The sequence below is a fragment of the Pongo abelii genome, chromosome 12, assembly GCF_028885655.2.
Source record: "Pongo abelii isolate AG06213 chromosome 12, NHGRI_mPonAbe1-v2.0_pri, whole genome shotgun sequence".
NCBI lineage: Eukaryota > Metazoa > Chordata > Mammalia > Primates > Hominidae > Pongo > Pongo abelii.
Window position 1 is genome coordinate 122,142,292 of NC_071997.2, and position 15,157 is coordinate 122,157,448.

General features: G+C 45.1%; 1 protein-coding gene and 1 non-coding gene across 2 annotated transcripts in view; both read right to left on the reverse strand.

The window, feature by feature from the left end:
- The window catches only part of ATP6V1C2 (ATPase H+ transporting V1 subunit C2), a 65,939-nt gene that overhangs the window by 25,586 nt on the left and 25,196 nt on the right, over positions 1-15,157 (reverse strand). Inside the window, exon 5 of the mRNA XM_054548402.2 lies at positions 4,462-4,547. Coding sequence (XP_054404377.1) covers positions 4,462-4,547 — 86 coding nt within the window. The remainder of the gene's footprint in view (positions 1-4,461; positions 4,548-15,157) is intronic.
- On the reverse strand, positions 14,172-14,236 carry LOC112132167 (U7 small nuclear RNA). Its single transcript, XR_002913975.1, has one exon. It is a non-coding gene; the product is annotated as a U7 small nuclear RNA (small nuclear RNA).

Consider the following 15,157-nt stretch of genomic DNA (forward strand, 5'->3'; position numbering starts at 1 on the left):
ACCACAGTGCACTACAGCCTCGAACTCCCGGCCCCAGGCAATCCTCCCACCTCAGCCTCCCTACAGCCTCCAGGCTTCAGGATGTGCTTTACCAGCTCTAGTCTTGGGAAGTTGAGACCCGACTCACAGGAGGCACAGAGGTCATAAAGCCTGTTCAACAAACAAAGCTGAATTTTCTTCTCCTGAGAAGAGAGGCCACTGCTGGTACCATCAGGATTGGGGATGGATACTGCATAATAATAACATCTAACTTAAGGTTACATTAATTTTGCGTAAAATATAAGCACTTTGATCACTATTTTAATATAAGCTAAAGTTCCTCCGTTGTTTATGTAGAAAAGTAGTTCTCTACCTGAAGTCAGCCTTGCAGTCCCGGGCCCGAGGAATGACCTTCTGAGAAATCAGACCCGCTTGGTCAACTTGACAAGGTAATTTTTTCTTAGCATCAGCAAAAAATCTCAGTGTGACAAACAGACTGCATTTGGGAAGGCATTTGATAACTGCCAATCTCTAAAGATTCTTATTCAACCTAAAATGATTTGCTATTTTTAATTCCACCAGTTTGAGCGGGTTGGAGAAAATCCAAAGCAAATGGCTCCCTCTAACATTCACACAAGGAAAGACCTGTTTGGGCACCGGGACTGCCCTGGAGGCTCCTTGTATGTCTGAACCCCATCAAGGCCACACGAAGTGAAGCCTGGAGTTTAAGGTTCCAGTGTCCATAAAACAGACAGGCTCAAAGAGCAGGCAGTAGGGACATCGCGTCAGGATCAAAGCAAGAAGCAGACCACATGCAGAAAGAGACAGGAGTTCACCTTGAACTGCACAAGGTCAAAGTGTTCCCAGCTTCCAGGCGGCATGCGGTGCTGCTCAGGAGCGGCAGGGATGACAGGACAAAGAGGCGAGGGGACGAGATGGTGGTTATCTGTGTCATATGGATATTGCGACCAAGTTACAAGGTTGTTACTTGAGAAATCGTGGTAACTTGATCACTGTACCAATACAACCAGACCGAGATTCCACCTTCCCGGGACATGCGGGCATCACACTGAGCACAGACACAGCAAACAATGCATAACCTACTCTTTAAACATTTCATTTTTTCTTTCAAGCCTGCAATATAATAAGGTGGAGTTATTAAGCCATATAGACACACAAAGCCAAGATCACGGGTTGGGTAGGAACATTTCAATTTGTCAATTTAAACAGCCAAATAAAGTCTTCTCTGGCCGGGCGCCATGGCTTACGCCTGTAATCCTAGCACTTTGGGAGGCCAAGGCTGGCGGATCACCTGAGGTCAGGAGTTCAACACCAGCCCGGCCAACGTGGAGAAACCCGGTCTGTACTAAAAATACAAAAATTAGCCATGTGTGATGGCGGGTGCCTGTAATCCCAGCTACTCCGGAGGGCGAGGCAGGAGACTTGCTTGAACCCGGTAGGCAGAGGTTGCGGTGAGCCGAGATCGCGTCACTGCACTCCAGCCTGGGTAACAGAGTGAGACTGTCTCAAAAAAAAAAAAAAAAAAAGTCTCCTCATGTTTTCAAGAGGGAAAAGTATGAATATATGTTATATTTATAACAAATGATATAAATCTTATTATAAACATGTAGTGTAAACAGTCATGCGTTGCTTCATGACAGGGATACATTCTGAGAAATGTGTCATTAGGAGATTTTTGTCATTGTGTGAACATCACAGAGGGCACTTACAAAAACCTAGGTGGTATCGCCTACTACACACCTAGGCTATCCCAACTGTAACACATGGTAAGTATTTGTATATCTAAATATTTCTTTTTTTGTTTTGTTTTTTTTTGAGACAGAGTTTCACCCTTGTCTCCTAGGCTGGAGTGCAATGGTGCGATCTCGGCTCACTGCAACCTCCGCCTCCCAGGTTCAAACAATTCTTCTGCCTCAGCCTCCTGAGAAAATGGGATTACAGGTGCCAGCCACCACACCCAGCTAATTTTTGTATTTTTAGTAGAGACGGGGTTTCACCATGTTGGCCAGGCTGGTCTCGAACTCCTGACTTGGTGATCAATCCGCCTCAGCCTCCCAAAATGCTGGGATTGCAGGCGTGAGCCACTGCGCCCGGCAATATATCTAAATATTTCTAAACGCGGAAAAGGTACAGTAAAAATATAGTATTATCTATTGTTGTTGTTTTTTGTTTGCTTTGAGACAGAGTCTCACTCTGTCACCCAGGCTGGAATGCAATGGTGCGATCTCAGCTCATAGCAACCTCTGCCTCCTGGGTTCAAGCAATTCTCCTCCCCCAGCCTCCCAAGTAGCTGGGATTACAGGTGTGCACCACTACGCCCAGCTAATTTTTTCTGTATTTTTAGTAGAGATGGGGTTTCACCATGTTGGCTGGGCTGGTTTTGAACTCCTGACCTCAGGTGATCTGCCTGCCTCAGCCTCCCAAAGTGATGGGATTACAGGCGTGAGGCACCACACTGGCCCAGTATTATCTCTACTCTCATTTTCAATATATATGTATAGAATCATGTAAGTTTAATTATCTCTACAGATATTTAAACATTTAATTTTAAAGTTTCCAAAGTCTCAAAGGTTTTGCCTTGCACACTTTAAATGCACTGAAATAGTATGCACACAGTTAATGGGCCAAAACATCACTGGAATCTAAAGGTTCGTCCTATTAGCACGAAGGAAGCAGACATTCCCAACGTGACTACACTGCAGGGAGCCTTCAGGGTGCAGCCTCTGTTCTTTTTACTGGACAGCAATTGAAGACTGGCTGGAGGCCTTCCTCAGCACAGGAAGGCATTTTTCATACCTGATTTGGGCAAAGGGATAAATCGGTGAGGGTGAGGTGAGGAGGCAGAATTGCCCAGGTGGGGAGAGTGGTGGCTCTGGAGAGGGTGGAGGGGCAAACTGTAGGAGCCGGGCTGAGCTCCCTGGACCCTGTGTTTATCTGCAGCACTCTGAGGGTTTCACCAGCTGGTTAGAGTAGAGGTGGAACTGCAGAGCCGTGAACTTATGAAGGGGAACAACTTCCAAACCTAGCAGTGCTGATGAGCTAAAAGCAGCGCACCAGCCAGGAACAGTGGCTCACACCTGGAATCCCAGCACTTTGGGAGGCCAAGGCAGGAAGATCGCATGAGCTCAGGAGTTTAAGACCAGCCTGGGCAACATTGCGAGACCCCAGCTCTACAAAAAATAAAAAATATTGGCCAGGCGTGGCCAGGTACGGTGGCTCACGCCTGTCATCCCAGCACTTTGGGAGACCAGGGCGGGCGGATCACCTGAGGTCGGGAGTTTGAGACCAGCCTGACCAACATGGAGAAATCCCATCTCTACTAAAAATACAAAACTAGCCGTACATGGTGGTATATGCCTGTAATCCCAGCTACTCAAGAGGCTGAGGTGGGAGAATCGCTTGAACGTGGGAGAATCGCTTGAACCTGGGAGGCGGAGGTTGCGGTGAGCCGAGATTGTGCCATTGCGCTCCAGCCTGGGCAACAAGAGCAAAACTCCGTCTCAAAAAAAAAAAATACATATATATATATATATATATTAGCCAGGTGTGTTGGTGAGCGAGAGGCTGAGGTGAGAGGACCCCTTGAGCCTGAGAGGTTGAGGCTGCAGTGAGCTATGATCACACCACTGCACTCCAGCCTGGGCAAGACCACGTCTCAGAAAATAATCATAATAGGCCGGGCGCGGTGGCTCACGCCTGTAATCCCAGCACTTTAGGAGGCCGAGGCGGGCGGATCACGAGGTCAGGAGATCGAGACCATCCTGGCTAATACGGTGAAACCCCATCTCTACTAAAAACACACACACACAAAATTAGCCGGGCGTAGTGGCGGGCGCCTGTAGTCCCAGCTACTCGGGAGGCTGAGGCCGGAGAATGGCATGAACCCAGAAGGCGGAGCTTGCCGTGAGCCGAGATTGCGCCACTGCACTCCATCCTGGGTGACAAGCGAGACTCCATCTCAAAAAAAAAAAAAAAAAAAAGAAAAGAATCATAATAAAAATTGGCCGGGCATGGTAGCTCATGCCCGTAATCACAGTACTTTGGGAGGCTGAGGTGGGCAGATCACTTGAGGTTGGGAGCTTGAGGCCAGCCTGGCCAACATGGTGAAACTCCATCTCTACTAAAAATACAAAAATTAGCCAGGCGTGACGGTGGGTGCCTGTAGTCCTAGCTACTCAGGAGGCTGAGACAGGAGAATCGCTTGAACCCGGGCGGCAGAGGTTGCAGTGAGCCAAGATTGCACCACACTCCAGCCTGGGCAACAGAGGGAGACTCTGTCTCAAAATAATAATAATATAAATAAATAAAAGCGAGTGCAGAGCCTCTGCCCAATGTGTCAATCCAGAGTGTCCACTGAGACCTGGGCCATCTCGGTGATTGCTGTGTGGCCACAGCGAGGGCAACTCTGGTCTAGAGGGAGCGGGGAGATTGTGCTCCACATCAGAGAGCCGCCCTACCTACCTCCGTTTGCCAGGAGGTGCTCCTGGACCTTCCCCTTTGAGTCCTCCATGACTTCCACCACGCTTTGAGCCATTCTCCTTATGAGGCTTTGGAGAGAGAAGAAAAAGAGCCGGTTAGAGTAGGAAGCTGTCCTCAAAATACTGTCACATGCTGCTGGCAGGAAAAGTAGCTGGTGACACCCTTTGGGGGAATAATTTGGCAAGATGTATGAAGAGGGTTAAAATGCCAATAGTGGCCGGGCACAGTGGGTCACACCTGTAATCCCATCCCAGCACTTTGGGAGGCCGAGGCAGGCAGATCACTAGGTCAAGGGATCGAGACCATCCTGGCCAACATGGTGAAACCCCGTCTCTACTAAAAATACAAAAATTAGCCGGGCATGGTGGTGGGCGCCTGTAGTCCCAGCTACTCGGGAGGCCGAGGCAGGAGAATCGCTTGAACCCAGGAGGTGGAGGTTGCAGTGAGCCGAGATCGCACCACTGCACTCCAGCCTGGGTGACAGTGTGAGACCCCGTCTCAAAAAAAAAAAAAAAAAAAAAAAAAAAAGTGCTAATAGCCTTTGAACCAGCGATTCTACTTCTGGGAAATGGGACAAACAGAAAAAGCTTTCTGAATAAAACAATGTTCTTCGCAGCACACTGCTGACAGTAAAGAATTGGAGACAGCTGGAAGGTCCGACAATAAGGAATTGTTTAAGTAAATGATGGTATATCCAGCTGAGGGATTATTAGAGCGCCCTTGAATATAAAGCTTCAAAGAATTCCTAATACTGTGGAACAAGGCGTGTATTATAATGTTGGAAAAATACCAAGATACAAACTCCTACAGGCAGTATGGGCACTGGCTATGACGACATGAAAGTGTTTTTCCTACCTTACATATTTTCCAATTATAATCAGATATTGCTTTTATAATTAGAACATTAAAACTTTTTGTCTCTGAAAAACATACTGAAGGCTTCAGAAAGTATAGCATTTGAAGGCAAAAGGGCTCAAATCGGCCACAACTCTGCCAATTACCAAATGTAGGATTTTAGCCAATTTTTCTTTTCTTTTTTTTGGGGGGGAGACAGAGTCTTGCTCTGTCGCCCAGGCTGGAGTGTAGTGGTGCAATCTCGACTCACTGCAACCCCCGCCTCCCGGGTTCAAGTGATTCTCTTTCCTCAGCCTCCCAAGTAGCTGGGATTACAGGGGCCCACCACCACACCCAGCTAATTTTTGTATTTTTAGTAGAGACGGGGTTTTGCCATGTTGGCCAGGCTAGTCTTGAACTCCTGACCTCAAGTGATCCACCTGCCTTGGCCTCCCAAAGTGCTGGGATTACAGGTGTGAGTCATCGCACCCTGCCAATTTTAGCTAAATTGATGTAATTACTTTGCACCTCGGTTCTATTACCTATAAAATGTGGATGATGCTCATTTTACAGGATTATTATGAATATTGACATAACCAATCATCTCGTAGCAAGGAGAGTGTGCTCCAGAAGGCTGAGCCATTAGAACTCCAGTTGGAAAACAAGTCAAACTAGGATCAAAGTCTGAAAGTTATGATAATCCAAATCATTGCCTCAGGCTCTCTCTCTCCACATTCTCCCCGCCCTCAGGAGGGAGGTGGTGTTTGCAGGAAGAGCGGACTCAAGTCACTGAATCCTACATGGAGTACAAGGTCTTCCACTGCTGCAGACGCTGGCCACCCCGGCCACTCGGACCGGAGCCTAGAGGCCTAGGGCCCAACACAGAAAACAGAGGCAGGGACACGGGATGCCCTGATAAAAGCAAAGGAGGGAGGGAGAGGTAGCACCTTGCTTTCCTGACTCCCAGAGTCATGTGTCTTTGGTCAAAAATGGAAAAATACAAGTATAAAGTAGTTAACAGAAACTGAACCACCATACTCCCCCACCCAAGAGGGAACACATTTCGTATTCTGGCATATTTCCAAAGGCTTAACACTTGCATGGTTTATGTGAGTTAAGGGTTTTTTTTGGTTGTTTTTTTTTTTTTTTTTTTGAGGCAGGATGTCGCTCTGTCACCCAGGTAGGATGGGAATACAGTGGTATGATCACGGCTCATTGCAGCCTTGACGTCCCAGACTCAAGTGATCCTCCACCTCATTTTTAAATTTTTTTGTAGAGACAAGGTCTTACTATATTGCCCAAGCTGGTCTCGAACTCTGGGGCTAAAGTGATCCTCAGGCCTCAGCCTCCCAAAGTGCTGAGATTACAGACATGAGTCACTGTGCCCAGCCAGACAGGGTTAAGGTCTTCTTTTGATATCACCTATTATTTAGTGGAATCGACCAAGTATCAAACATTCTATAGTCATTGCCTCATTTAATCCTTGCAAAAATTCCCAAAAGTTGGGTATCATCTCATTTTACAGATGGAGAAACTGAGGCCCAGAGAAGTAATGTGCCCCATCCCTTCTAACCATCCAGTCGTTATGTGGACCCCAAAAGTGAGGCTCTCGGCCACCAGGCCACACTGCTATCTTTACCGTCGCTGTGGCCCATCCTGGGATTAAATCTCCACCAGTATGAGGGCGTTTCTTAGAACAGTAGTTAATAGCGTCTTACTGATTATAACCTTGGGTAAGTTACCTAACTAATCTCAGTTTTGTCTGTAAAATGTTTTTACATTTTTACAGTTTTCAGCTGTAAAATGGGGATGATACTCCTTATCTCACAGGATTCTTCATGGAGTTTGGTGCCTGATACCATTGTAAGGTATCAGTCTGCAAGAGACACCTTGAGATAGGCTCTAGGCAACCTGGGTGGACTGTTTTGGGTTCTCTGCCCCATGACTCCTGGGTAGATTTGGCAGGAGATCAGAGGGAGGGAAAGTCTGGTTCCCTCCCAGTTCCAGTGACCTCAATCCTCTAGTCTCTGCCAGCCTAGGGGTTGTGACAATGTCTCTCCACCAGCCTAGGTTCCTGCGTGGTTCCTGTGATTCTCCTATAGCCCACACATAACTCTGTCTCCCTAAAAGGAGCCCCTCTTCAAATTATCCCTGGCATAATTTGCAAGTGCATCTTCTGTTATCTGTTGGGACCCTGACTCCATAAATTCATTGGTTCATTTGTTTAGCAAATTTCATACATCAAACAACTACTATGCGCCAAGCACTGTTCTAAAATGTCATGGACAAAACAAAGTCCCCACTCTTTCGGAGCTCCTATTTTAATGCTGCCAACAGTTCCTCTTTTATCCTTACAGCGACCTGTGGGAGTTGCTCTCTCCTATCACCACATCCCCTATAATATTTTGAGTAGTTATTTGTTTACATAAATCCAGCACCTACCACAGTGCCTGACTCACAGCAGCTGCTCAGCAACGTCTGCTGAATGAATCAATGAATTCTGGCACCCGTACTCGTTTCTGTCCTAACAGACCTAAAAAGAGAACTCACTCATCATTTTGCTAATGACTCTTTAGTGCTCCTTGTCCTAGCCTCTACGAAGTTTTTGTTTTGTTTTTTTTTTTTTTGCTTTTCGTTTTTGAGACAGGGTCTCACCCTGTCGCCCAAGCTGGAGTGCAGTGGTGCTATCTCGGCTCACTGCAACCTCCACCTTCCAGGTTCAAGTGATCCATCTGCCTCAGCCTCCTGAGTAGCTGGACTACAGGCACCCGTCACCATGCCCTGCTAATTTTTGTATTTTTGGTAGAGACGGGATTTCACCATGTTGCCCAGCCTGGTCTCAAACCCCTGAGCTCAAGCAATCCACCTGCCTTGGCCTCCCAAAGGGCTGAGATTACAGGCATGAGCCATCACACGTGCCCTTCTGTGAACTCTTTAACTACATAGAATTGTGGCCCTTAGGCATATACATGACACCAGAAACCATGATCTCAGAATAACATGGTCTATGAAGCTCTACTGCTAGAAAAAGCCCTGGTTCCGCATAACACAAACAGCCCTGACTTAGCTGTGATCATTAACGATGGTCATCAGTGAATTGCAGTATTACTTAATCGGAAAATTTCTCTCATTGAAAGGGAACTAAGAGTCTAGATACTGGTTAAATGTACTTTTTTCACTCTACAGTTTGTTGTGAACACCTTTTCACGGGAGAAGACTGGTTCCTCATTCCTTTCATTTACTGTACTGTATTTCATTTCATAGCTGTATCATAACAAATTCTCCACTATTGGACATTTGAGTTGTTGCCACTTTGATATGGTGTCACAATAATACACACATTTTGCTCACTTGTGCAGGTATATATAAAAAATAAGTTGCCTGGATCAGAAAACTGAACTTCGTTAAAAGATAAATACACTTTTAAAAAGAAAAATGCATTTAAAAAGAAAAAATAAGTTGCTAAGAAAGCAACTTCTGGAATTAAGAATATGAACATTCAAAGTTTTAACAAGCAAGACTCAACTACACTACACATGTACAAAGTCAGTGTACACTCACACCCCAGTGTATGAGACTGCCTGCTTCCCTAAACCCTTGCCAACACAGGTATTATGAATCTTTTTAATCTCTGCCAATCTGATATCTGAAAAATTATATCTCATGGTTGCTTTGATTTGCATTTCTTTGATCATCAGTGAGGCTGGACATCTTTTCTCAGGTTTGACTCTATAAAAGGCTATTTTCTTCTTCTGTGGATAGCACGTTCATATATTTTGCCGGTTTTTTACTGGCTTGTTCATTTAAAAAAAACTTTTTCTTGGTAGGGCCAGGGTCTTGCTATGTTGCCTAGGCTGGTCTTGAACTCCTGGCCTCAAGTGATTCTCTCACCTCGGCTTCCCAAAGTGCTAAGATTACAGGCATGAGCCACCATACCCAGTCTCTTTTAAAAAATTTTATTTATTGATATATATAATTTTTTAGATGTTTTGAAGACTCCATTCTTTCTTTCTTTCTTTTTTTTTTTTTTTGAGACAGAGTTTCGCTCTTGTTGTCCAGCCTGGAGTACAATGGTGTGATCTCGGCTCACTGCAACCTCTATCTCCCAGGTTCAAGTGGTTCTCCTGCCTCAGCTTCCCTGGTAGCTGGGATTACAGTTGTCTGCCACCATGCTCAGCTAATTTTTTGTATTTTTGGTAGAGACAGGGTGTCACCATGTTGGCCAGGCTGGTCTTGAACTCCTGACCTCAGGCAATCCACCCACCTCGGCCTCCTAAAGTGCTGGGATTACAGGCGTGTGCCACCGTGTCCAGCCAGAAGACTCCATTCTTGAGAAAAAGTTTTGAGCTAAGTGACATCCCCATTTTAGAGATGAAAAAAATTAAGACTCAGAGAGTTAAAGGTCACCCTACACGGTAAGCTAGGGTCGAAGCAGAAATTGATCATAAATCTACACTACTCCAAGGCCCATGGAAATTAGCTCTTCCATGTTTGTCTAAAGTAAACTCTGGCAGCTTTATGTAAAATACCAGGAAAAAAATTTATATTAACCCATAAAAGATGGACAAACCATATTTTTAATTAAACAAGCACTGTAAACAATATATAAAGACCTTGGTTGGGATGTTGGTTACACTGATGGATGATACTTATTTGTCTAAACTCTCCAGCCTGTTCACTTAAGATGCGTACATTTCACTGTATGTATCTTTTACCTTGTTAAAAAAAAAATTTAAGCAGATACTGCCTTAGTCAAGTGACCAAAGTTAACATCATACACATGGAAAAGACCAATGCTGTGTGCCTCCTGCAACGCATTGAGGAAAACAACATCAGTTCTGCAGCATTTTGCCAAAACTGCATAACCTCAGTCTAGCCATGAGGAAGCAGCACGAGTTCAAATTAAGGAGCATTTTACAAAATAACTGACCTAAACACTTAAAAAACTCAGAGCCATCAAGGTCAAAAAGGCTGGGTGCAGTGGCTCACACCTGTAATCCCAGCACTTTGGGAGGCCAAGGCAAGTGGATCACGAGGTCAGGAGTTCGAGACCACCCAGGCCAACATGGCTAAACCCCGTCTCTACTAAAAATACAAAAATTAGCCGGGCGTGGTGGTACATGCCTGTAATCCCAGTTACTCTAAACCCTAAATCCTTCCAGGTTTAGGCTGGAAAGCTTTGAGGCTGAGGCAAGAAAATTGCTTGAGCCTGGGAGGCAGAGGTTGCAGTGAGCCGAGATCGCACCACCGCACTCCAGCCTGGGTAACAGAGCAAGACACCATCTCAAAAAAAAAAAAAAAAAAAACAGAAAAGAAAGAAAGTAAAAGAGTCTGTATAAGAGTTCCAGTTTAAATGAGGCTAAAGAGACATGACAATTTATTACAGAAGACAGGAAGCCATGTCAGTTTTCATTATTATCTGAGAAAATATGACATTTTATTTTGGTAGAAAGTGTGCTTTTTTTTTTTTTTTTTTTAAAGAGATGGTGTCTTGCTGTGTGGTCCAGACTGGTCTCAAACTCCTGGCCTCAAGTGATCCTCCCACCTCAGCCTTCTGAGTAGCTGAGACTACAGAAATGTGCCACCGTCCCCAGCTTAGAAAGCACACTATTGAGACAAGCGGTGATATCCAAGTAAAATCTGTAGACCAAGTACCAGTATTGCATTCCTGATTTTGATCATCATACTAAGGTTATATAAGAGGATGTCCTTGTTTTTAGAAAATACACCCTAAAGTTTTTAGAGGTAAAGGAACATCATGTCTGCAACTTATTGTTGAAGACTTCAGAGCTCAGAAAGAGAGACAGAAACAGAGAGAAAGCAGTTGTGGTAAAAGTATATGAAAAGTATGTGAGGATTCTTTTCTTTTTTTTTTTTTTTGTGACTGAGTTTCATTCTTGTTGCCCAAGCTTGAGTGCAATGGCGTGATCTCGGCTCACTGCAATCTCCACCTCCCAGGTTCAAGCAATTCTCCTGCCTCAGCCTCCCGAGTAGCTGGGATTACAGGCATGCACCACCACACCCGGCTAATTTTGTATTTTTAGTAGAGACGGGGTTTCTTCATGTTGGTCAGGCTGGTCTGGAACTCACAACCTCGGGTGATCCGCCTGCCCTGGCCTCCCAAAGCACTGGGATTGCAGGCGCAAGCCACCCCGCACGGCTGAGAATTTTTTTCATTGTCTTTTGTGTTTTCTGGAAATTTGAAATTGGGTCAAAATAAAGCATTTAAGCACATAAAGCATATAACCCCTTAAAAAATTATGTCAGCATATACGTAAATAAGAATCCTAAAAGAAAAGAAACCAAACTGTTGACACTGGCTATTATCTTCATGGATACAAGAATGGAGACCTGCAGTTTCCAAGAATTTATGTAATGCTATGTTTTAATTTGTTAAAAACATATTACTTTTGGCAAATAGAAAATAAAAGAAACTACAGTTGGGCGCGGTGGCTCATGTCTGTAACCCCAGCACTTTGGGAGGCTGAGGCGGGTGGATCATGAGGTCAAGAGATCGAGATCATCCTGGTCAACATGGTGAAACCACATCTCTACTAAAAATACAAAAATTAGCCTGGTGTGCTGGTGGGCGCCTGTAATCCCAGCTACTTGGGAGGCTGAGGCACGAGAATCGCTTGAACCTGGGAGGCGGAGGTTGCAGTGGACTGAGATTGGGCCACTGCATTCCAGCATGGGTGACAGAGGGAGACTCTGTCTCAAAAAAAAGAAAAAAAAAAGAAGAAGAAGAAAAACGAAATAAGAGAAACTGAAAATAAAATAGTAAACCATAACAAAATAAATAATAAATAACTAATAAAAATAAACATAGCAGCATTATTAACAATAGCCAAGGCCAGGCTCAGTGGCTCACCCCTGTAATCCCAGCACGTTGGGAGGCCAAGGTGGGCAGATCACTTGAGGTCAGGAGTTTGAGACCAGCCTGGCCCACATGGTGAAACCTCATCTCTACTAAAAATACAAAAATTAGCCAGGTGTGGTGGCGCACACCTGTAGTTCCAGCTACTCGGGAGGCTGAGGCAGAAGAATCGCTTAAACCCAGGAGGTGGAGGTCACAAACTCCATCTCAAAAATAAACAAACAAAAATAGCCAAAAGGTGGGAGCGACCCAAGCATCCATCAATGGCTGAGTGGATACATAGAATGTGGTGTGTCCATACAATGCGGCACTAGTCAGCCTTAAAAGGAAGGGAATACTGACACATGCTATAAGACATTGAAGACATTATGCTGAGCAAAATAAGCCAGCCAGAAAAGGTCAAACACTGTATGATTTCATTCATAGGAGGTACCTAAAATAGTCTAATTCATACAGAGAGAAAGTAGAAAGGTAGTTGCCAGGGCCTGGGGGAGGAGGAAATGAGGAGTCACTGTTTAATGAATAGTTTCAGTTCTTCAAAATGGAAAAAGTCCTGCGGGTGGAGGATGGTGACGGTTGTAACAGCAGTGTGAATGTACTTAACGCCACTGAACTGTACACTTAAAAATGGTTGGCCGGGCGTGGTGGCTCATGCCTGTAATCCCAGCACTTTGGGAGGCAGAGGTAGGTGGATCACTTGAGGTCAGGAGTTCGAGACCAGCCTGGCCAACATGGTGAAAACCCGTCTCTACTTAAAATACAAAAATTACCAGGGCGTGTAGTCCCAGCTACTTGGGAGGCTGAGGTGGGAGAATCACTTGAATCAGGGAGGTGGAGGTTGCAGTGAGCTGAGATGGTGCCACTGCACTCCAGCCTGGGCGACAGAGTGAGACTCTGTCTAAAAAAAAAAAAAAAAAGGTTAAAAAGGTAACAAATAGGCTGGGCACAGTGGCTCATGCTTATAATCCCTGCCCTTTGGGAGGTTGAGGTGGGTGGATCACCTGAGGTCAGGAGTTCGAGACCAGCCTGGCCAACATGGTGAAACCCCATCTCTCCTAAAAATACAAAACAAATTAGCTGGGTGTGGTGGCAGGCACCCAGATACTAGGGAGGCTGAGGCAGGAGAATTGCTTGAACCCGGGAGGCGAGGTTGCAATAAACCGAGATTGTGCCATTACACTCCAGCCTGGGCAACAAGAATGAAATTCCATCTCAGAAAAAAAAAAAAAAAAAGGAAATAAACAAATGATAATAAATGATAAAAATACATTTTAAAGTAATAAACCCATATTCTTAAAAATCGGCCAGGTGCGATGGCTCATGCTTATAATCCCAGCACTTTGGGAGGCTGAGGCGGGCAGATCACGAGGTCAAGAGATCGAGACCATCCTGGCCAACATGGTGAAACCCCGTCTCTACAAAAAATACAAAAAAATTAGCTGGTCGTGGTGGCACACACCTGTAGTCCCAGCTACTCAGGAGGCTGAGGCAGGAGAATTGCTTGAACCCGGGAGGCAGAGGTTGCAGTGAGCCAAGATAGCGCCACTGCACTCCAGCCTGGCAACAGAATGAGACTCTGTCTCAAAAAAAAAAAAGAAAAAGAGAAAAAAAAAAAACCATCAAGCATGGGGACAATTATTGTAACAGTGAGACCTATTTATGTAGTTCAAGCGTCAGATACTAGAATTTCCCTAATTTAAACATCTGCAGCATTAAAGGTGAGGAGGCCCGGTCAAATGCTCATCTATAGGTTCACAGAAGAGCATCAATAAATAGCTCATAAGCGTGAGGAAGAAAGCTCAATCTCACTTGCACAGGAATATCTTTTACACCAATTAGTTCAGTGTATAAAGAAAACTCCTAATACAGCATTGGCAGTCCTTGGGGAAACAGGAGCATCAAGGCACTGCTGAGATGAGATGTTGATTGGTACAGCCTCACTAGAGAGTAATTTTAGAGTATCTATCAAACATTTGGAGGCAAGGGTTGGTTCTGGTGAAAACCGGAAAACCTCCTAGACAAATTCTAAAAAAGCCGTATTCTTTTCTTCGAGACAGGGTTACACTCTGTCACCCAGGCTGCAGTGCAATGGCGTTACATGGCCCACTGCAGCCTCAAACTCCTGTGCTCAAGGGACCCTCCTACCTTAGCCTCCCAGGTAGCTGGGACTGCAGGCACACACCACCATGCCTGGTTAAATTTTATTTATTTATTTATTATTATTTTTTGAGACAGAATCTCGCTGTTGCCCAGGCTAGGGTGCAGTGGTGCAATCTTGGCTCACTGCAACCTCCGCCTCCAGGTTCCAGCTATTCTCCTGCCTCAGCCTCTCCAGTAGCTGGGATTATAGGTGCCCGCCATCATGCCTAATTTTTGTATTTTTAGTAAAGATGGGGTTTCACCATGTTAGCCAGGCTGGTCTTGAGCTGCTGACCTCAAGTGATCCACCTGCCTCGGCCTCCCAAAGTGCTGGGATTATAGGCGTGAGCCACCTTGCCCGACCTAATTTATTATTATTATCTGTACAGACAGGGTGTCCCTATGGTGCCTAAGCTAGTTTCGAACTCCTGGGCTCAAGCTATTCTTCTGCCTTGGCCTCCCTAGTGCTGGGACTACAGGTGTGAGCCATTGAACTTCTAGAAATTTATTCTTCTGCTATACTGGCTCATGTGCTACAAACACCATATTTTGTGGCAGAATGGTTTGTAATTATAAAAGACAGGAAGCCATTTCAATGTTTATCAACAAGGGACCCATCTGATATAATGGATCACCAAGAAGCCTCTAAAAAAGAATGAGATCAGGTGTGGTGGCTCACACCTGTAATCCCAGCACTTTGGGAGGCCAAGACAGGAGGATCACTTGAGCCCAGGAGTTCGAGATCAGCTTGAGCAACATAGTGAGACCTTGTATCTACCAAATAAATAAATAAATATATAAATAAATATTAGCCATGGGTAGTGGGGT